Consider the following 23566-nt stretch of genomic DNA (forward strand, 5'->3'; position numbering starts at 1 on the left):
TTCTTGACAAAGCGACCAAGTCACCTGGAAGCCCCTGTAGGAAAGGAGAGGTGGCACTTTCCCTGGAGCAACTGAACCTGCTCCCTGAGCGGTGGTAGTAGCCTGCCAGCTCTGGTAGGTAGAGGAGAGCAACCGTTGCAGCAAGGCATTTGGGAGCCTGCAGCTAAAGGAGAAACTTCTGGGGCAAAGTAACATCTGCCTGTTATAGAATGGGCCTTGGGATCCCAAATCAGTGTAAAAAATATTTGAAATCACACAATTTATTTTCTTCTAAGGTCTGAGGTTAGGGCCTAAACCAGCATTCCTGTCTTGCAGCACCCGTTTAAAATCTGTTGGCTTATTTTAAGAGAGGAGAGGTTTTAGCCCTGGCATGTAGGCTTAATTCCTGACTGGGTAGTAGTAGCCTACAGTCTGATGCAGATGCCAAAAAGAACATTAGTATGTATGTATGTATGTATGTATATCACATCATATCATTCATCCTCTTTCAGTGAATGTTCCAGTACTTTGTTTTTCTTTCAAAACAAGCCCAAACCAGAATCCCAAATCTACCTATTCCGGCTCTTGTTTGTCTGAATGTATACACTGGGATGGGGGTTATGGCCTAATCTGCCTATCAACATGAAGTGGGAGGAGAGTTGCAAGGGTATGAGAGATCATTTCTAAAGCTCCCAGCTGTAATATGTCAAGAAGGGGTACATAACTCATTTAGGATTGCATAATCACTGGTATGATTAGAGACCAATGTCTTCCTTTTAATTTAGCTTTATTTCTCTTCTTCTCCAGGCAGCTGTGCACAATGTGTTCCTTGCTTGAACTCCAGACAAATGCTTCTATTACTGATGTTTATTTTTCTTTATGTTTCCCAACAGCTCAAATAGATTTTATTTTTTATGTGAACATTTTAATATAAAACTAAAGAGCTTTTGTAAAGTTGTTTTTAGTTTCATAAAAACAAATACTTTAAAGAGAAGCTGAGAAATGGTTAATTTTCTTGGCTGTCTTCCAGTTTTCCGAGCCCTTCTTTCCTAATTCCAGGAGACTATTAGGTGAGCTGACAGTTAAGTATTGTCCTCCTCTAGCACATCAGTGGGGCCTCTAATAATATTATCAGTCATAAACTTTTCCAGATTTTCATGGTTGCTAATCTTAAGCTCCTTGGCAGATGGAGGGGGGTTGAATACACCCAATAGCCTTCTTTTCATAACTCTTCATTTTCATTAAAACATAAGTAAAATTACGGTATTTTTGTAGAGAAAGTTATTAATCTAAATCTTGAAGCTCTTACTCATTTCCAGGATTCCAGTGCGAGTTGTGCTTGAGCAGAACTTCAGGACTTGGCAGTTGTTTTAGGTCTTAAGAGAAGGAGGTCAGATTCCCAAATCAGGGCTCAGTGGTTGAGTAGCAGGGATCTGTTCTAAATGTGAGGGGCCCCGGCACAATATATATAATATATACTTATAGACAGGATGAAAAGTGTTGAAATGCAAGTTTTAACAATAGATGTCTCTGTGTGTTTTAAATCTTTGTGTTCTGTATTTCTGCAAATGATAACTAGCAGTGATTGGTCCTTGGAGAACAGTAAGAACCTTGGGATTAGAGGACCCCTGCAATTGGGGCCTAGAGGTATTAAGCTGCTGAACTTCCCCCAGACAAGCTGCAGTGGGTGCATACATAAAAATCCATGCTGCAAATTGCACAACTAACTGAATTGCAGTGGTGAATGCATTCTTTCAGAATGAAAAACTTGAGTGCATTTTTTGAAGTTTGGTTTTCAGATGCAAGCCTAAATAAAAAAGAAAGTTACTTTCTGAAATGTTTCTGCAGTAAACTAGTTTTTACTGTATTACTGTTTTCAGTTCTTTTATCAGTCTTGCTTGGTCTGTACGTTTAGATTAATGATAACAGCTGGGATTCATCACAGTAATTTAAAGTATCAAGTCTTTGTGGTACGGTGGCATACATTAATTTTTATAACACATGCTACCATTCTGCAATACGTTCTACTAAGCAGTGACTAGGTACTGAGCGAATATGAATTGTTAGAGTGATAAGTAAATGTTCTATAGACAATTCTGTATTAGATGTTTACATACAGCTTATGTATCTATGTGTTTACTTTTGTTACTTGATTGTCTACATCTTGTGAGAATGTTCATGGTGCAAGTGGTAGCAGACAATTGTAGAAATAAGTTAAATGTCTCTTTTGAGACAGGATTATAATACGTTAGTTCTGCTTCCTCTTCAAAACCTTAGATTTAGTTTTATGGCATCCAGTAGCTGTAGATATTTCCAGACTGTGAGCCATTGCAGCCTCTTCTCTTCATGGCAGGTTCCATGACGGACAGATGAGAATAGTTATCATGGTGTTTGCATACAAATTTGAAAAGCATTAAATAACCAAGAAGTCAAGCCCTGCATGTCTATAAAGCTTATGAAGCCCTCACATTAAGAATCACTTACTTTAAACGTCGTATTCTGTGCTTCAGCTGATGGACTGTAAAAGTCTGCATATAAGCCATCTATCTGTATTCACCTTGGAGTCACTAGAGAGAAATAAGTACTTTGTGTGTGTGACTGCCCTCATCCTAAAGTATGTATTTACTGTAGCTGGGATGAACTTCCTGGTGTTTTTTTATGGATGTAGTCCCATGGACTTCAGTTAATCAACACCTTTGAAAGTAAGATTGTTCCTATTGCTCGTTTGGAGCCCAACATTGGAGACTGATCTTGAAAATATGTCCGTGTTCACTCTGGAACTCCAACAAAAGTATGGAATTCTCATTGTGATTGATGGGAAGGCCTCGAATATCCAGCCCTCTCTGAAGCTAGGATCTGAACACACTGCTTTTTCTATTTCTGTATCTGAAAGTTTCCCCCTTCAAAAACACTCTAATGTTTGGTCACCCTACCTTAAACTTCTGAGCTCAAATGAGGTATAACTTTCTTTACATGTTAATTTGACATGTTTGCTTCCTTAAGCCAATGTGATATGAGAAGTACCAAACCAAGTGACAGTATAAATCATCATAGGCCTAAGGTTTTATGGGGAAATAATCAAAAGTCTAGAATAAATCTTGGTTGCTGCCAACTATGAAGTTAGATTCTCAGACTGTCATAATGAATTAAGAAACTGAGAGCTATGTGACAGCAGCATCAATCTCAGTCTCTTGTTTCTGCAAGTCTTCTTGTTGTCCGGGTCTGTCTTTTTTTTTTTTTTTTTTTTTTTCCTCCTCGTTCTTTTAAATACTTACTCCTTGGAGGAGATAATCAATCATGGTAAAGATTTCTCTACATGGAACAATCAGGAAAGTAAAGAATAATCAGTTTAGAGTGTGAAGTTAATAAGTTAAATCAGTTAAATCCTATATGGGTGCTCTTATTTGGTCTGATATGACTGTAGACGGCTGTGTCTTAGTTCAGCAAAGTCAGTTTTATTCTCCATTATTTATTCTGCATGCTTACTGCTTTTTCTTGTTTATATTAGTTTCATGTCTTTTGTTAACTAATCTTGTTTCTCCTAATAGCAAATTTCTAACCCAGTGTGGCCTATATTGATGTATACCTTAAGACAAAAACTATAAAATATAACCAAAGTTTTGTATTTAGCGCTTATTTAAAGCAAGGGAGAAAATGTATTCACCTGAGGGTACAAGATTTCAGCCTGTAACGGGTGTGTTTACCAGTCATATGTGTATGACATTCGAGCCTTCCCTCATGGAGTGGTGTCTTTTTCAATCCTAGAAATTACATAGATCCAGCTAAAACACTGAATTCATATGGATTACAAAAAGACATCAAAGTGGAGAGCCATGAAGTCATCTGGTCTCTGATTTCAAATATAGTCACTATCATTATACTATGCTTAGAATCAATCAGTTCTTGGCAGTGTTGGTTTATGTTACACAGTATGATTTATACAGTCAGGAAATAGCCATCAAAAAGAATAGTTGCTGCATAGTTGCTTACAGTATTAGAAAATGAAAAAAAAAAACTCCTTTCCAGTATGGATGAGTACCAGATGAAAGGTTGGTAGTGAATTTCCTTGTTAAGTAGATTCCAGGGCCTTTGCTTTCTGTAGTGGCCTGCTTTTGCTGTCTAATACTTTCTGTGAATTTTTGCATCTTGATGTTATCCTTTTGACTTCAGTGTAAATGTGCAAACTTAAAGAATCAAACTACAAGATCTAGATAGAGGATTATTTTTACTGCTTCTGTTACCTTCTGCAGAGTTCAATCCAGATCCTTCCTAAGTATCTCAAAATATTCCCTGTGTACACATTCCTTACTGTATTGTATCAGAGCACAAGATGTAGTTTTGCATAAAAGAGGGGCAGGAAAGAACATGGACTAGTTGATGGTAACTTATTTTGATATGACTTTGTGCTGACTGTAGCGAATATCTAAATAATAATCTTAATAATTGCTAATTAATTAAAAAGTCACTAGACATACTTTATGAGAATGACTGTTCAGAGAATTTGCAAGGTTTAGGATTAAAGCAAAATTTTTGATTAAGGGGCTCTAGTGGATATGGAAAGAAATGTTTGGAAACAATAGAGGTATACTTTGTTAAATAAGTAAGACTGGAGTGGACCTATGGTATTGTGCTGTAGGACAGGAGTGGAAATGAAAGTCAGGGCAAAGCTCTTCCACTCCATCTTCACAAAAGAAAATTTTAGTTGAGGAGGAAGTTCCTACAGGAATGAGTATTGGGCTGTAGTACAGCCTCTTCAGCAGAGTGGTTATACCTTAGTTAAAGCAGAATGGAATAGAATTGAAGAGTTTAAAAGAAAGGAAAGATATATTTGCTGAATTTATTTAGATGGCAGTGTTGCAGACACTCCTCAGCAAGTCAGGCATCCAGAGTTCCGGGAGCCTTCAGCGTTGTGAACTCTAGGTTGTATGTTAGTGAGCATACTGTCATGGCGTTTTTTCCTGTCATAAGAAGAAATGTGCAGAGAGGACAAGATTTCTGTTCCAAGACCTTGAAAACTGGCTCTACTTTGAAAATTATGAATGTAAAATTGTATAGTTCTTCATGGGGGAAAAAGGTTGGAGGTTTTTTTGTTGTGTGTTTTTTGTGGGTTTTTTGTTAATTTTGAATTGTAGGGTACACCATACAGTTTTTTCACGCTGGGGTTTTGGTTTTGTTTTTTTCTTCCTTGTATTAGCTATTGTATCAGACAACATACTAGCCAGAGAAAACCCATAGGTGAAATATTTTGTAATAATTTTTTGACAAAATAAGCTTGAATGGGAAAGAACTACATTATTCTACATGGGTTTTTTTACTCCTACAGAGTTTTTTCCAACAAAGTGCATATTTAAGTATACAAACAACTTGAAACTAAGTGATCTATTTTTGTGTATCTGAATAATATAAAAAAAAAATCCCTAAAGTATTCCTACTGTATTTCTATCATGACCAATACAGGCTGAAAAGTTTTCCACTATTGATAACTTATATTGTTCGATTAAAGTACCAGAGCCATATTTTTTAGATACATAATAGTAAATAAAGAGTAGCAATATTTCAGTATTGCCTTCAGAAAAATAGTTTTTGCAATTCAATATCATGAGTATATACATTGGTATATTTAGACTTAACCGGGGAGCTTGAATGATTGCCTCTGAAAAAGTTGAGAAAATTTATTTAATTATTTCTGTTGTTTATTTTCAAGCCATAACTAAGGAACTGCTTCAGAAATCAGTCAGAAACACAATAAAAATTACTAATATGACAGCAAAAAGTGCGTTCCGTATCCCACTAGTGATTTATAGTGACAGGTGTGGAGCTGCACTTACAGGACAGGGAGCCAGACTTCTGTCGTGTGACTTAAGAATCGTTTAGAGCTTGATTTTATAAGATGCTAAGCACCCCAGTCCCAGTGCACCAAAACTTCTATGTGCACAGCAGCTATGTGTGACAATATCTGCTGCCTCTGCACCTGCAGTGCTTTCTTTAACAGGCCTGAGACTGTCTGTATGCCACCGAGTGTTATTCAGTTCTTTAACAAAACCTAAACTCCCAGTATGAATAACTTACAGACGTCTAAGAGAATTGATTTTACGCACTTCAAAAATAACTGGAAGAACTCCTTGTAACTATAAATTGAGTATCGATTAGGCTCTGAAGGGACCACAGGCTTAGCCTGTTAATGACTGCACATTGAAAGAATGTGAAAACTCATTCTTGTGCTCTGAAATGATACAAATATCCTGTGTATGCACTGAATATTTTGCTTTGAGTGTGTGAATTTGAAATCGGAACTCAAAAAAGAATTCCAGGAAGCTGAGCTTCAAATAAAGAGATTCCAACAAGTGTCCACTTCGTAATTTCACACAAGCTATGTTTCTGAGTGGGGCTTCAGGGACTTCAAGTTGCAGAATTTGTTAGTGAATGGTCAGTCCATTTGCCTTAACATGTAAACAGTTTTCCCTCTGACTTAAGATTCTGTACAACCAACATCAGATATCTTAGAGTAAAAGGTAAAAAGGCTCTTAGTGGAATTAGTTGCCCATAGAAAGCTCTGACTGATTCCTGTTATTTACATATTAACTTGTGCATGAAACACAAGGTTTATCTGTCTTGTATAGGTATTTAACCTATCTGATGCTAATGCAAAGTGGGTAGATGCATTAGCTTCATATATTGGGCACTGATAACAGAAGACCATGACTCTTATCTACTTTGTTTTAAGAAAAAATGCACACTCTTATATTGCCATTGTAGAAATCCATTTATGTGTTCCCAGGTGATGGTGAAAAGTTCAGCTCTGGAGAATTTTATGGGGAAGGTGGGGATAAGGCACTTGTTTGTTTTGATTTGTGTTCTTTGTGTTGGCTTTAGGGTACCATGCCAGCTCCAAACTTATTAAATTCTTCCCTTCTTTACATTGTTATGACATTCCTGAAGTCAGGTTTTTGACCACTGTTGCTTTTCATTGATAATTTCTGGCACTCTTACTGATCAAGGCAACGCTGATCTCTCTTTATAAGAGATGCATGTGGCTGGTGATGTTCATTTGTTGAGTTGCATAGCACTAACTCATCTTCCTGCAGCTTACATGTTCTAATGGGCAGCTGCTGCTTGGCTGGTGCACCACTGTTCAACCCTTTCTAAGGCTGTTTTCTTAAAACCATATTGTCAAACCAACTAACCAGTCCAGCTTGTACTGTGTAACACAGCACAACTAGCTTGAGTGGTAAGCTAGTATTACCATTCCATGTAAAAAAGAAATGTTTACTGTAAGATCTTGAATATCTTTCAGATATTTCTATCAAGAGAAATCAGAGAAAATGTGTTCTCAATACTGAATTTTAGGAGAGTAGAAATGCTGAACTAGTTTCCCAGGTGGCATAAATACCCATTTGCAGAAACATTTTGAGCCAAATGAAGCATTCATTCACTGAAGATGTACCTACTGGAACTCTGGAACTATTCAGAAACTGAGGCTGCGTTTATCAAACACTGTTCACCAATGGAGATACTTTCAGGAAAATTTAATTGTTTTGATACCATCTACAGGAGCAATTTCAGCACTTCCAAAACTTTTTCAGCATTTCCTTGTTCCCCAAAATTTTAATGAGTAGGTACGTGCCTGACTAAGCCAATGTGCCTGACTGAGCCAGTGTTTTTCACCTCCTGGTATCGTTCTTTTTTTTTGATGTGGTGTGGTTGTTCTTCAGACTCTCCTGTTTCTTCCACTTTTCATGAACTTCAAATGTTATTGATACAGAGGGTGAGAATCTTCATAGACTACTGGATGCTGCAGTGCTCATGTTAAAATCCCTCATCTGAATCTAGAGAGTCTCCTAACTGTGTTACTGATAGATAACAAAGAAAATAATTAATCTAGCCATTTTCTCGGCTTTTATTAGCAAAGCTCAGGAACAAAATGGTTCATGTTGTATAGTCCTGGGAAATGTTGTCAACTTGAGATTAAAAGGTTGTTTCATTTTTCATGTCAAGTTGCATGGTGTGTTTGACCCACAGCAAATTCTTTTTTTTTTTTGGGGGGGGGGGGGGCGGGGAGAAAAAAAATCATAATGACAAAAGCTGTTTTGAGTTAACCAAACCAGATTTTTCTGGTTCTGGCACAATCTATAAGTAGATGTAAAAGGAGACAGCTATAAGCAGTAGTTATCCTGGAAGAAGGATAGAGAATACAGTGCAGATAGAAGAATACAGAGAATGCAGTTAGTGATGCTCCAGAGAAAGCCCAGGGACAAGACAAAGTAAAGGATATTATGATGATAGACTGGGTAGTTTACTCAACTTGTCCCAGATTTTTGCGTCAGTTGATCAGGACTGCTGCTTTTTTGCCTCTGTAATTAATTTCCCTCCTTCTAGTTTATGGAGGATTGTTCATCCAGCATTGCAGCTTGGAGTGCCCTGCATACATACATCAGTGGGAATGGCAAGCTTATTGCTAAGGTGGCTGGGGCTGTCCGAGCCTCACAGTAAGAGTCTCATGCCAAGCTGGAGGCTGTTGGCATTTCCTGGACAGTGGCACTGTAGATGAAAAGAAGCAGAGTCAAATTCATACAAAATTGTTTTAAAGACCTGCATCAGAAGAATGGACAACTTATTAAAAAACAGTTGTTTGGAAGCATTGCTGTGTTTAGGGACTATTGTCAAGGAGTCAAGTGAGAGGATAGAAGCTACAACTAAGATGTCACATTAAGGGGCTTGGATGTTTATTTTGGAAATGTTAAAAGCTGCGAAAAGAAGTTTGATGTCTTAAGAGAACAGACAATGGTGCCCAGTTGTTTAAGAAAGGAATAAACAAGTGACATCAGGGGACTTGAACTTGATGCAACATTTGCGCAATATCCATGGGGCTGTTTACTTCAGCTCAGCAAATGGGCACCCATCACATGCAGCAGTTAAGCTCTTGCATTAAATGAATATTTCCTATGCTATACATAGCAAAGAAGTCTGTTGCAGCTGCATTTACACTGTGTTTGTGTAGCGTGAAATTTAAGGAATTCCACTGTGTGTCACAAAATAGCTACGGAAAAAAAAATATTTAAGCATTCCTTTTCAAGTTGCACACATCTATAACTGTGCAAGCGAACAAGAAGCCTAGTCAGCGGGTGTTGAGGTGTTGGGTGATTGTAGCCCGTTAAGAGGTGGGATTCTCCAGGACAGATAGTGGGCAGCATTTTAGGTGTTGTATCCTTGTACATAAGGAAAGCATGGTTCTAGAGACCAATTCATTGATCTTTTTAGAATTATTTCAGTATACATAATGCAAGAACATCCCTGTGATTAGTACTTCATGTTTCTCTTCTGTAAAATGTGCTTTATTTTTCAGGAAAAGGTAATTTTCCACACTTTGTGGGGTTTTTTTTAATGTGTCCCTCAGTAAACATTCACTGCTGTAGGATCCGTTTTTTTGCAAATGGATCTTGTCTCAGCAAGGGCTGTAGTGAACATTTCCTCCACTGTGGTAGTGAATGAAGTACTGCGTTCAAGGATGTGGTGTTCTTTTTCCTTCTCTGTCATGGTCCACGCAGTGGACTCGTGATGGTTCGTTTACTATGATCTCAAAGGGCAAAAATCAAGGCGACCACGCCAAGGGGTTATGCTTCAATTAAACAGCACAATGTTTGCCCGTAAAGCGGCGTGCGATACGTAAAAAGACAGAAAATGAAGAAAAGATAAAGTAAAAAGAAAAGGAAAGAGGATTATAGCTACCACCACAGGTCCAAGGTGTCCCTATGGTCCCAGGTCCAGGCAGCGTCCTGCCGGTCCTTCTGATTGTCGTGATCCTTGGTGGGGGAGATCTCCTAAAATTCGGTTGCTAAAGAGTCCTCTTTTATGCGGAGCAATACACGTTGCTCCTCCTCTGGCACATGGCTTGTTGTCAGTCTCTGCCTTCTTGAGCAAGATTATCACGCATGTTATGGTTCGTCGTAACGACAACAGTTGTTATGTGACCTTATTGTAGTTGTTCCTTCCAGCGCCGGGTATCAGGGAGCGGCATAGTACTCCTCATACCATGCAGTTCTCCTTCAGGGTCTCGGTGTCCATGAGGAGCACATTCCATCTCCAGGTCTCTGTTAGCAATGTTGAGACAATATCGTTCTCTTTAGACCGACTCTTACATTCTCTTCACCAGATTTTTCAATTTCTGAAAAAAGGGGGCAAAAAAGCAGAATTCTAGCTGTATGTGCAAATAGTAGAAAATTTGGGCCCTGCTTTTAAATTCTGGGTGAAGTCTGATTTCAGATCTCCTGGAGGCGCAAATGATGTGTACATAGGTAGTAGTTTCTCTTTCTTCTAATAATTCTCTCTCCATGCTCATATAAAGTTGGTCTAAGAATGATGGTTTAGTATTAATTTCAATTAGCAATGATTTCTGTTTCCATGACCTCGTCAGCTGATGCAATGTATCACCCTCCCTACCTTGACAGCGCGTCGCTACTTGTATGGCCATTCCAGCAGGAACACCCACCTACAACTTCTAATCTGATACCACTTGCTTCACTCCTGCATTCCAGATTTACTCTTTGGGCTTCCACAGGTGTCTTGAAATCAGATCTTCCAAGACACCCACTCCAGTACAGATCATGGTACTTGGAGGGGATGGAATAGAGAAGTAGAAGAATATGTGCCAAATGTTGCTGTCATTAAGGTTAACGTCTGGAAATGAGCACTTTTTGTTTTAAACATGATATACTGAAGTCATTTGAATTGTCTCTGTAATTATCATATTGGTGTATTGCTGTGCTTTAGGGCTCAAAATAGATGAGGTAGACAGCATGAAGCTAAGGGGGAATGGTAAGGTCAAGAAAGATGCAGAAAAGGCAGGCCAGGAATATATTTACTGTTTCTCACAATAGTGGAATTAGGAATTCATTCAGACTATGAAGCAGTATATTTGAAATAAACAAATGTATGTCTTTTTAAATGTAACTGATCGTTGAATTGCAGAAGTAATTGCCCCATCATGTCGTGTTCAGAAAAGATTGGACAAATTCATACAGGAAAGATCCAGCAGGACAATGGTCTAGCAAATGATTTAGGAAGGTTAATAGGTACGTGATTGCTGAAAGCTGGGAGAGCATGCCAGCAACGGTTCTGTCCCATTTCCACAGTCTTCTCCTGAGTGTCCACTGCAGGGCAGTGTCAAAGAGAGGATGCTGGGCTAGATGTTCTTTTGGTATAAGAATAGCTATGACTATAGTAAATGCAGAAATGTGATTTTTCTGATGAGGCTTTTCAGCCAACTTTCTGACTAGAAATATTCAGAATATGATTTTAGAATCCCAGAATCAAGCACAATATTTTCTGAGTTAGCAGTTGCCAACCATTTCTCTTACAAATACAAGATATCGTCAGTGGTGGGTTTTTGCTAACATTTGAGGAAGGTCTGCAGTATTGCTATCGGCAGTTCATCTCTCTATCATGATGTTCTGCACTGGTAAAATAGGCATCTTACAGAATTTCCCCAAAAGTTTCAAAGAGTAGTTTAGAGAAAAACTAGCGGGATCAGCTCTCTGAATCATGAGTCAAAGTTCTTAGAAGTATCTTAATGCTATAGTAAGTGGATTGTACTGTGGCTCTGAAATGCTTTGGAGACTTTGAAGGTGAGACTCTTTTCGGAGGGGCTTAAGTGCTTATGAAAATGCTGGTGTGAAAGAAAAATGTCAAAAGAAAGGAAGAGCTGATGGCAGGAAGCGGACAGTGGAACAAAATACTGTTCTTTACATTGACTCTGTGTAGTGTTTCCACTTTTATATCTTCCTGCTTGTGGTTTTGGTTTCGGGTACCTTTAGCAGACCTTTCTCCCTCGGTGACATCCAAACAGGACACTCGATCAGAATAGCTTCTTTAGGCCAAATACTGCGGCAAGTTCTGAGCCAGATCAGGGTGTAATACCAGTGGAGCTAGTTTGAAAAGTTAATCAGATAAATTAAATGAGAAACCAAAAGCATTCATTTATTTAATAAATAAAACATCCGTCTTTATCAGTGGTAATGTTTCCTACCCTTTGATACTGTTCCACACTACCACTCTCTAGAGGATCTCATCTTACCAAGATACAGAACACAAGTTTGATTATGTGAAGGCAGTGGGCGAAAGAGCTAGAGGTCTTATGCAAAATCAGACATGCATTAATTTGCATAACGCTTCTGATTTATAGTTAGATCTATATATGTATGTATGCATATATGCATCCATTATCTTTCCTTCTCTTTTGAAAGATACTTCTCCTTTCCCAGCCTCTCCCTGAGCTGGCTCTTCCCTTATTCCTTGTTGTCCGTGGTGACGACTAGCCAATTTGAAGTCCAGGCCCTTATCTCCCTGGAAACATGGGTTTGTCACTCTGGTCTAAACTCTGTACAAGCAATTCTGGGTCTTGTGCTGATTGTCATCTTAACTCTTTGTTTGTGCTGGTAAGGAGTAGTTAAGAGCTGTGGAAGCAGAGTTATTTCTAGATGCTTCTTCCATCAGGGATTGTCTTTGGTAGATGTAATCACAGGACAGTTCTTTGTGATGAGTGTTACAGAGAATGACTTAAGCACATATATTAACTTCCTCCTAGTTTTCCTTCCTCTTTTTGAGGATGAGGGTTGTGGCAGCCATGTGGGATAACCGTCTGAGCTCAGCTCAGGTGAGAACCTTTTTCCATCCTTTTGTGAGTTGGGATTGTGTAGGTTTGCTGAAATTTCGCTCCAGCTTCCACCCTGGGATCATCAGTAGGATTTCGAGGCTCAGCTCCCCCATAAGCAGTGAATAATGTACTCCAGCAACCAGCACACTGTCAGGTGGTCAGGCTGAGCTGGATGAAAGAACTTGTGACAGATAGGGAGCTTAGGAAATAGATTGTGGTTTCCATATACCAGTTGAAAGGGAGACCTGCACCTGCTGTCTTGGGGCGGTTGTCCTCGGGGAGACAACCCTGGTCCTGGATAAGATGACCAGTGGTAGCTGATTTTGTGCTAAAGGTTGCCAAAGAAGACTCTCTGTTTGCTCTTTAAAAATAATTCCTTTTTTATAAAGAATAGAGTAATAAAGAGAGATTTGCATTTGTGCTCAATAAATTGAAAAGTTTTTAAAATGGATTTAGTTGTGGCTTGAGTAGATATTTGAGCGATAGGGTTTTACATCATAAGCGACTTTTTTCCTATACCTAGTTAGGCCCTGAGTTTCAGATCTCCAGCAGTGTGTAAACTGTCCCACAGAGTGGCACCAATTAAAGCCCCTGAGAATCCACCCTCAGTTTTTCAAAACAGTCACAGCCCAGTCTGATGTGTAGAGCCTCCAAAACTGGAGCCAGAAGAGCTTTATTGAAAACCTGACTACTTATTTTGGTGTTTATGTGGAACTTAATCTCTAGAAAATCTGGTCCAAAATGCAGTTTTGCATATGCTGTATTACCGATGTTTACACGTTCAGCTGGGTAACTTGAGCTGCATTGAATGAGAGTTGCACAAACAATGAAGGAGAGAAAAAGCCCCTTTGGCAGCTATTTCATTTGTGAGCTTTGAAAAAAGTCGGATACATGAAGGAATTACTCTGCCAGATCTACCAGAGCATGAGCTCCTTGGGAGTCAATGGAGTTCTCTCTCCTAACTTCAGAAGACTTTTTTTACCGCATTCTCTAAACTGGGTTAGTAATAGGCTGGTCATAAAGTGATTTTATTGGAAAGAAAGTTTACCAAGTAAGTAATTCAGTAAATACTTTCCAGGCAGCTATGTCCAATAGATTGCTTGGTATGGTGGATAATAGCAATACTACCTTTTAAGACTGCAGTAATACAAAGTGCTCCAAAAAGCCTGACCCTAGTAGGCCTGAGAAGAGAAAATGTTAATCCTGCACCACCAGGCCAAGATTTATTGGAAGGCATGTAGTATGGAGATAGAGATATAGTAGTCCGAGATCCCAGCTGCTCCCTTTCTTCAAATCCTTCTCTTCATAAATGCATATTAAAATAATTTTGAGGCAAGTAATTGAAAACAATTGGAAGAAATTCCACATAGTAAAACTTTTTTAAAGAGTTTAAATTGTAATAACTTTTATTCAAGCATATGGATTTGGGGCTCGGTATTAAATTGAGCTGTCTCTTTATGTAAGTAGTAAATCACCAGCATTTGCTATCATGAACAGAAAAAAAATGTTTATAAATGATTGCGTTTGTTTCAGATTATTCATCAGATCTGGAAGGCAATTGTTTGAGATGCTTTGTGATACTGTAAACAGAGCTCAGTGAAGGCCATGTACTTTGTAGCAAAACTGTGGGGTTTGTACATGTACCAACTGAGACTTTTTCCTTCAGTTAGTGTTCCACTTGCCTTCCAGAGATGATCTAGATTCCAGTGTGCTGTTTTGAAGGAACAAGTTTGGGTTGCCACTAATAGAGCAGCAAGGCCCGCTGACTCACAGAGGAAGGATCTCACAATAGTTGTCTTATTTATCTTCCCTTCTTATACTGCAGTAGACAAGGAAAGTCTTCACTTCTCCTTTTTCTACGCACTGCCAAACTGCTCTGATGGGGTTATGAAAAGGTTCAAATCTGGAAAAGAGCAAGAACTGAGGGCAGGGAGGATTTTGATACAGAAAAACTGAGGCAATAGTGCTTAACATTTCCTGGTAAATAAAAAAAGGAGGACTGTCTACGCACTTCCATTGTAGTTCAAGGCAGGAGGAGACTGCTTGGTTTCCCTGGGTACTGCTGTAATTACCCTAGAGCTTTTTTTCTCTATGAGAAAGAGCTACAATTTCTGTTGTGTGAAGCACAGGCAGCACACTCACACAAACAGCAATAGCAGGCTTAGCTGAGCAAGCTGCTGGAACTAGCCAGTGTTCCTGCATTAGTTACTGGCGTTTCAAAGCTTCCTGGCCTTGCCTGTAAGAGTGCTGCAAAAGCAGCTTGGTTTTTACCACAGTGCATGTGACCAGTCCTGGAGGAGTTAATTTCTGCAGGAGCTGTGCCAGCTGTTAGGAGGTTTTGAATGTTGTGGATCATTATCTTTGTTGTGGTTTTTTCCTCCCTCCAAAAATAAAATGAAAGCAAAAAACACACCAGCTCGTTTGCTGACATGTTGGCACATACTGTGAAATAACTAACTGGTTGCAGGATCTCCATAAAAAAGGAAAACATGGATTTTTCAGGTGGCAAGTTGCTTTTATCCAAAGGAGAAACAGGAAATCAATATGATATACCTTTTATGAGCAAAACAGGAGACTTGCAAGGTTGAATGTGGGTCAGATACCTTTTAATCGCAGTGGTTTCCCAATACTGAAACATATGTCTCTGTTAAATGCAACAGCATAAAAAATTTTATGCCAAAGGAAGGTGATGGGGGGGTAGGCAGGGACCCTCAAAACAGCCAGTAGCTAATGCTGCCTTTGTGGTTTTTATATATTTGCCTATTAAAATAACAATACAGACATGGAACATTTAGATTTAAGAAGCCTTCTTTTCATTAAACAACATTAAACAAACTGACAAAGTAGGGGGTTATGACTCCAGTAATTGAAACATGCTGTTCTGTTCAAGACCAGAACTCTATAAAGACTCTTTTCACTCAGTAATGCCCTTTGTGTTTGCCTGCTACCCCTGCTAGAAATTACTGTAGGCCTGAAGTATGTCTTTCCAAGTGGAGTGGGAATGACAGAGTGCAACACCACACTTGGCAGATGGGGTCACAGCCTTTTTAGGACGTTAACATTCGTTGTGCATTGGCAATCAATTTGCAGCTCAGAATGCATGGAGACTTAGCTGGACTCCTCTCCCCACTGTTTTTTTATGTTAACTTTAAACCTAAGATGCAGGAAGAAGAATTAGATGGATTAATTTGGATTAACTCTGATGGAGTTTGGGTAGTTTTCATTAGCTTAATTTACAGTGTGCCTATTTGTGGATTCCTTGCTCTTCTAAATGTATATTCTGAATCTGTATGTTATCTTGCATTTCTTTTTTCTTCTCTCTTCTAGATGTTGATGAATGTCAGGATAACAATGGAGGGTGCCAACAGATTTGTGTAAATACTATGGGCAGCTATGAATGTCAGTGCAAAGAGGGCTTTTTTCTGAGTGATAACCAGCATACCTGCATTCATCGCTCCATTGGTAAGTTTTCAGTGTGTAAATTGTGCTCTTTAGAATAACTGTGTTAATCAAAAATGCAAGAACTGTTTGGGGGGGATTTTTTTTATCCCCAGAGCTCCCAAAATCATTTCACTGGTTGGTTGGAATTGATTGATTCCTCTGCTACCCAAACTTGAGCAAAGCCATAAATAAGACAGGGGAAAAGGCTTTAGTTTGACATAGAAATTATACTTGGTTCAAACAAACAGCAGGCTATCTGGGCAGGCAGAAGCAGATTTTCAAACGGCAACTTTCTGCTTCTGAGTTTCCAAGACTTAAAAATTTCTCATCTGTTTATTGTATAATAGTTCGCCTGTCTTCCACCTTAGGGAGCATGGTATCTTAAATCAAAATGAACAGCTTGTTGCTTCTGGAAGTTATGCAGATTATGGGGTATTGCCAGTCAGGTAGCTCATTGCTTCATTGCAGACATGATGGCTGATCCTATATTGACACAGCATTTTTCTTTGGTTCAGTACCCTGTCTAGGGTGGACTAGAAAACTGCTTCTCTGTTGCCTATGCACTAGCAGTAGAAATAAGGAATCCCTGCAAAACTGTGATCCTTGTCTGCTGCTGATTTTGACTAGAATAAGCAGCTCTCCCTTTTCTATACATGTCAGACACAGAAGACAAGTTTGAGTGGAAAGGGAGAAAAGAAAACAGCATAGCTATAAATCTTTGCAATTAAGTGGACTCTTTATGTGCTCATTCAGACTTCTGGTGACCCTGGCAGCAACGGGAATACACGCTAGCAAACTCATTTACCAATAGGCAATACAGAATGACAAAGTAGCAAGATCAGTCTGGTGATCAACAATGTAAGCACACTGTAAATTTCAACAAGCCACACAAATGGTTCTGAACTATTTCAAGTCACTAGAATTATCCAGAAAATCCTACTTGAATGTGGAGTATGAATTTAGTCACTCTGTTGACAAGAAAGCAAAACATTGTAGTGTAGCATCTCAGAAATGTAAATGTATTTCTGGCAGTGTGTGTCTGCTTACACCGAATTGTAAAGACATGTAGTAATTTTGATTTTCAGAAATGTGAATGTCTGGAATATATTTACAGGTCCACTTTTTAGCATGATCATTAAGTTTTAAGCAATTGAGGTATTTTGATTATGACAAGGACATACAATTAAGCTCCATCAACGAGTGCATTTTAAAGGTTGTTATCTAATAGGTTTTTAGTAATTCTTTTCAACATAAATTGTTCAAATTTCTGTCCAGCATAAAGTAACCGTGACACAAAGATATCCAACAGAGCAAGGAATAGTAGCTGGAGGCTTAATGAAAACCACTTGCAGAGTGCTGCGATACAATCATTATTTCAATTTGCACATTATAAAAGTTCGCAGCTATAATAAAAGAGAATTTAGATATCTGAGATGGAAACTAATGAAATAAATGAAAAATGAGACTCTGAAGCTAATAGTTTCTTCTAAGGAGTAGATTTATTGAGGGAAAAGGGTAAGTTTTTATGGCAAAGAGGATTCCTAGTTTTTCAGAAGGACTAGGGGAGTGGGTTTGAAGGTTGACTGCTGTATGCATGTAATAAATATGCAGAGGAATAATGTATTTGTGTCACCTTGTTTACAAAGAAAATGTCGTGTAAGACATGAATGTTTAATTTGAAGCAACTTCTTCAAATTATTTGAGATATGAAAAAAACAAGCGACCTACCAAATAGACTGATGGTGTTTGCAAAGTGTTTTATCAACAAATGGTTTGTAGCTTTTAAAAAATAAAGTGCCAATTTACAGTAACAGCAAATGTTACACTGTAGTGCCATGATGTCCCACAGAAATAGATCAGGTGGGTATGCTGGAGGAAGGAAATAAGATTAAATCATCTCTTTCAGTTGTCAGAGGCAACTAAACTGCAAATAGTAAACATGCATGGTGAGAAAGTAAATGGCTTTTTTAATATCTGTGTTTACTCACTTTCATCTGTCTCACTTGTAAGCACCACTACAGAAACTGTCAGAACACAAAAATATGCCTCAACATATTTAGCCAGAATTGTGCCTAGGACTGGCCTGTGTCTTCAGCCTTGTTTACCAGCAGAGGTATAGTGGACAAAAGCACACCACACAGCCAGCATTGCAACCCAAACACAAAGGCACTGACTTGCCAGAGTCCTTTAGCAAGCTTGTTGACATTGAGCATGGTAAGAGCCATTAATTGCAGGGGGATTACTTTTCTGGCTCTGAAAAATGCATATGCAGTCACACAATCTCAGTGTTCTTGACATTACCTGAAGTCTCTTCAAGGTCTCAGCCAGTCTAAAACAATCAAGCACAAGGTTCTTCATACAGTTTGCTGCCACCTTTTCCATCCTGTTTTCAAGTGCCTTGGGAAAAGGGGAGAAGCATTGCAAGGTGCTTAGGTCGTGCTTAGGAGCTGGGATGAGTTCAGAATGGAGGGAGCAGCACCAAGCCTAAGCAGTGCCTTGTCTGCAGGCCCAGCTCACCTGCCTTGGCTGTCAGCAAGGCTGGTGCTGATGACTTGCTTAGAGCTCATCAGCACATTCAAGTGATGTGGTGATTTCAGAGTTGAAAAAGGGCATTGAATATTCTCTTGGGGGTTGAGCAGAGGAGGGAATATGTCCCTTTTTATACTAACCAGCCAAAGGAAAGGCATCTTCTGATATAAAGCACCTTCCTAAAAATTGTTGGCTGCTGTGTGAATTTCCCAGCTTCCAGAGATGCACTGTGCCTGTCCCAGTGTTTTGGGGGTGTATTGTACTACCATGCTCCTACCCACGAGTGTACCTAAAAACCACACTGGAGTTCATGGTGGGGCTTTTAATATCATCCTTGCTGTGACATGTTTGCTTGCTACCTACAAGTGTTCTTATTTCCTATGGACAAAAAGAATTAATGATCCACAAATAGGAATTTTATACCAACAGGAGGCCAGACTGACATTAAAGTCGGGGTAAACCATGGTTTCCCAATATTTACTTTGTTTCACTGTATTCATTGTTGGCCTACTAATCTCTTACATTTAGTCTCAGTATCTTTTGGGATGATACTATGCCCAGTACAATTTACTCATTTATTTTTGTGGGAAATTTCCCTTTGCTGAGTCAGTTTTCAGTGCTAGTTTGCTCACAATAATGATGGCAACAACGGGGAGAGAAAATGGGAGGGAGAATGGATTGTAAAAAATACAAAGAACTTAATTGTTGTTTATCTTAGTGCATCTTAATTGCAATAGTAGGTGTGAACACTGTGTATTATACCAGAGACAGGTTTGTGTTTGTTTCCTCATGACTTAAAAGGAAACCAGAATACAACAGCTGTTACTGTGTCATCTCCAGCTCCAGAGGGAGCATGTGTTTAATAAATGTGGAGATTAGTATTGTACACTGCAGCTGTGACTGAGTCAGGTGAGTGGGTTGCAGCATGTTTTCCCTTAGTCTGATGATAAGCCAAAAGCCCCAATTCAGCAAAGCCTTGAGCACATCATTAACATTCTAGTGATGGTAAAGTTAGTTACAAATCTGAATGGGCTTTAAAAGCATCAAAATAGACAGTTTAGCTATATGCCTGTATCTCTGCTAAGTTCAGAGTGATCATAATGAAGGGTATGGTATGTCCCATTTGCATTACAACTATAAAAGGTATTGTGGTCAGGAGTCCTGGCTACAAACTGCCTCACCAACCAAAACTGTCAGCTGACACATTACAGAAAGCTATAGCTGTTCTACCTCCAGAGGGCAAGTCTCCTAAAACACAAAGGTTGTTTGCTCAGAAGAAAGATACTTAAGGAGTTCTGTGGCTAGGAAGATTTCTGTTATTTTAGATTTCATCCCTGAATGTCTACCTAAAGCATAGTTATATCAATGGTCTTATATCTGCTAAACATTCACTGCCAATGTTTTCACACAGGTAGTGTCAAGTAAACTAAAAAGGTGAGTGCAATTAGGAGTGGTCAGTGTAAGTGGAGACAAGAAGAGGTGGAAAAGTACCAGGTTATAGAAGGCTAGAAATTACGATAGTCTGGTCAAACAGTGGAAAGGCTTTTCACACACTTGTCACTATCATTTTCAAGCCTATTAAAAAAACATTTGGCAAGGAAATGCTCTTTCAGTTCCCCTTATCCCATTAGCCTTATGTTCTTAGAAGGGTTAGGGAGTTTGACATAAAGTCAAGCTACCACAACTTAGCAAATTACTGTGCTACAAACTGTCTCAAAACCAGCTTGCCTCTTTCTGCACTAAAAGTGTGACAGTTTAGTCCCAGAGGAAAGGGAAACATGCTAGGCCAAGTTGTCTTGCATTTGTCATGGGCTTATGAAATGGCTTACCATGCTTGTCCTGATAGTAACTTGTTAAACTTGATTATATGTTTAAACCCTTGTTAATTTTGCAGTAGTAGCATAGGGGTTCATCGGTCAGCTGACTTCAAACTACCAAGTTTCTTCTTGTTCTGAGGATTTTAAAACCACCTTTTTTCAATTTACATCTTCAATACTTTCCATGATTTATTTTTATTCCATACTTGTTTTCTTAGTTCAGTGCAATTTTATATCGGTAGAATAATGTGTTAGGACTCCTTGGGAGGAAGCATGACCCCCAGTCAATGCAGGAAAGGTTACAGGTTGGGATTCTGGACTTTCTTCCCATCTCTGGTGCTGATGCCTTGTGGGACTCTGGGCAAGAAAGTTATTGTGACTCAAGAATTTCTACAAAGCACTTTAGAGGACAGAGGTGCTTTTTCTACAGAAAGCACAATAATCTATTCATATTTAGATTAATGTAGAAGGGTGACCTTAAGTAATTAAGTGTTGCCAGCACTGTTCCAGACTTTATGAAGTAAAAGGTTTCTCATCAACTGTGAAAGCTCTTTCATGATGATGTAACTGGTTAAATTACTCCATTACTTGAATATACTTTGCCATGGCTACCTCTAGTACAGGCATCCCATTCATTGGAGGAGAACAGTCCTATTTGTCTTTTTTAATTGGAATCCTAATATGATTGTAAAGTAGATGAATATATGTAAAGGACATTTTAAGGAAATGGATTCGTGTGCTTTTAGATAATAAGAAAACCTATCAGGCAGCATAAGTTTTATCAGGACAAACGTACTGCCATCTTGGAATTTTCCTAAAACTGCACACAATAAGACCAATGTGTAATAGAAACGTCTCTGTTTATACATTCCCATGATACATTTTGAATAAATAGTTCAATGTATTATATTTCACAGAATATAGGATACAGAGCGTATCCAGGAAAAAAGGCTTAATAAACTATTTTAAATCTCATTGTGCCCTGTTAGACATGTGTAACCTTTTAAAACGGTGTATAACCCAAGAAAATTGCTGTACTTTGGTTTCAGGGATTCTTACTTGCTCCAGCAGCTTGTGTGAAGGGTGCCTCACATTTGCTTTCTCCATTCCTCTGGAATGGAAGGGCTTTGTAATTTGTGTGAAGGAAAAATGCAACAGGTGAAAACACCTGGTATAAGGAAAAATGCAACAGGTGAAAACACCTGGTATAAGTAAAAAATAATCTCTGTTAGGCCTGATATCCCTCCTCTCATATATCAGTGATTTATGATGATTAGGACTAGTAAAGTTACACTGGTGTAAAACTAATTTAAGTGTAATCTGACTGAAGTTCAGTTGTGTGGAGAAGCAGTAATTATATAATCATAAAACCAATATTAGATGAAAGTTTAGGACTAGATGTGGAAGTTAAGTAGTCTCATAGAGTCATAGAACTGCCCAGGTTGGAAGGGACCTTGACAGATCATCTGGTCCAACCTTCTGTGGGAAAGGGAGCCTAGGTGAGAATATTGAGAGCCCTGATTAGTCACATTTTGAAAACGGCTGGCAATGGGGACTCTACCATGTCCCTGGGGAAGTTGTTCCAGTGAATGATTGTTCTCATCGTAAAAAATTTCTTTCTTATGTCAAGATAAAACCTTTCCCAGTGCAACTTATACCCATTGCCATTTGTCTTCTCCATGCGACTCCTTGTGAAAAGAGACCCTCCACCCCCTTCGTAGCCGCCTTTTAAGTACTATCCAAATAAAACTGCAAAAGCAGAATTTTAAGTATCAAAATTATCAGTAGTTTTTTGTTGTTTTTCTTTTTTTTTCTTCAGCTTTTCACATTAAGGCCTTCAATAAATGTCAGCTTAAATGGTGACTGCTTAGGATGTCATAGAATTGGAGGCAAAAGCATGTCACTTTTGGCTTACAATAATTTTAAATGCATCTGAAACCTGAGACTGCAATCTTCCCTTTATAGGTAAGAAAACTGAGGTGTAAATATTACAGTATTGTCTAAAGGTCTTGTGACTGTGTCTGAACTCCAGGATAGATTCACCCCATTGAAGCAGCTGCAGTCCTGTTCCTCAGAGCAGTCCAGATGGCAAACAGGATGTGAGGAAATTGTATAGGATATGAAATCAAGATAGTTTCAGTATAACACAAGTTGCAGAGTTAAATATAGCCAAGTAGAGTTGGTTGCAGGCCCTTGTTGAGGTCCTAGGGACCAGTTTTATACTCAACAAAATGTGATAAAGTCTCTACATATGCTACCTTAGTTTTATAGCTCATCTGCCTTCTAAAGGAAAAATATTCTACTTCAAAATTTTCTGGGGCTTTGAATTAGGTTTCATTTGGAAGGAAAACCAAATTTTGTTGAGTAATCAATAACCTCTGCTGCTTTGCTTTAGCTGAGGTTGAATGCACTAGTAAACCAACCGGTTAGCACAATGCAGTGGTGGTGAGTTCATTGAAACTCAAAGGAGAAATCTCCCAACGCTCAGGAACAATAGCAGATCGCCAGGTTTTACCAAAATCTGGGATTGAATTCTAAGAGTGTAGTGCAGAAGCTGCCCTGTAACAAGTCCCAGATTTAAGTGTGCTGATCAGAACAGGCAAATATTTCAAAAACAAAAAAGACAAGAAAATAATACTAAAAAAATGAAGCCTAGATGCACTAGAAAACATCAACTGGTAAGTAATCTAGAAGTCATGTGTAACTTGCATATAGTGCTTAATAGTAAAAGTAGATGCACAGTTGAACATGACTAAGTGATAAACTAGGATATGCAGATCATCTCTCAATGAGCCAAAATCTGGAATAGTTTTAACGGTACAGTGGTTGTTTCTGCACAGCTCCATTGCCAATGCCTTTTGGTATGGAAAGGATGAAACTACAGGGGGAAAAGAAGTGTGTAAGAAATAATGAAGTTGGAGATGCAAAGAATGCGTCTTGGAGAGAGCAGCTGTTTGAAACGCCCTTCAGCAACATGACAGCCAGCCAGCTTGCCAGGGGGAGCAGGGAATTTGTAAGTCAGATCAAAAATCTCTCCACACCTGTGTGACAGAAAGTGCAGTGAGCAGTTTGTAGCTCAGTGACTGACTGACTGGCAGTGCTGACAAGATGGGAAAGCTATATGCACGAATGGGAAAACACACTGGAAAGT

The 23566-nt window shown here is 38.8% G+C and overlaps 1 protein-coding gene across 4 annotated transcripts in view; it reads left to right on the top strand.

Moving 5' to 3' along the window:
- Window positions 1-23566, top strand: part of SCUBE1 (signal peptide, CUB domain and EGF like domain containing 1) — a 218104-nt gene that overhangs the window by 40906 nt on the left and 153632 nt on the right. For all 4 annotated transcript variants that reach the window (XM_055712142.1, XM_055712143.1, XM_055712144.1 and 1 more), the window contains exon 4: window positions 15956-16090. In XM_055712142.1, the coding sequence (XP_055568117.1) occupies window positions 15956-16090 (135 nt within the window). The remainder of the gene's footprint in view (window positions 1-15955; window positions 16091-23566) is intronic.

The sequence above is a fragment of the Falco cherrug genome, chromosome 5 (genome assembly GCF_023634085.1).
Source record: "Falco cherrug isolate bFalChe1 chromosome 5, bFalChe1.pri, whole genome shotgun sequence".
NCBI classification, from domain to species: Eukaryota; Metazoa; Chordata; class Aves; order Falconiformes; family Falconidae; genus Falco; species Falco cherrug.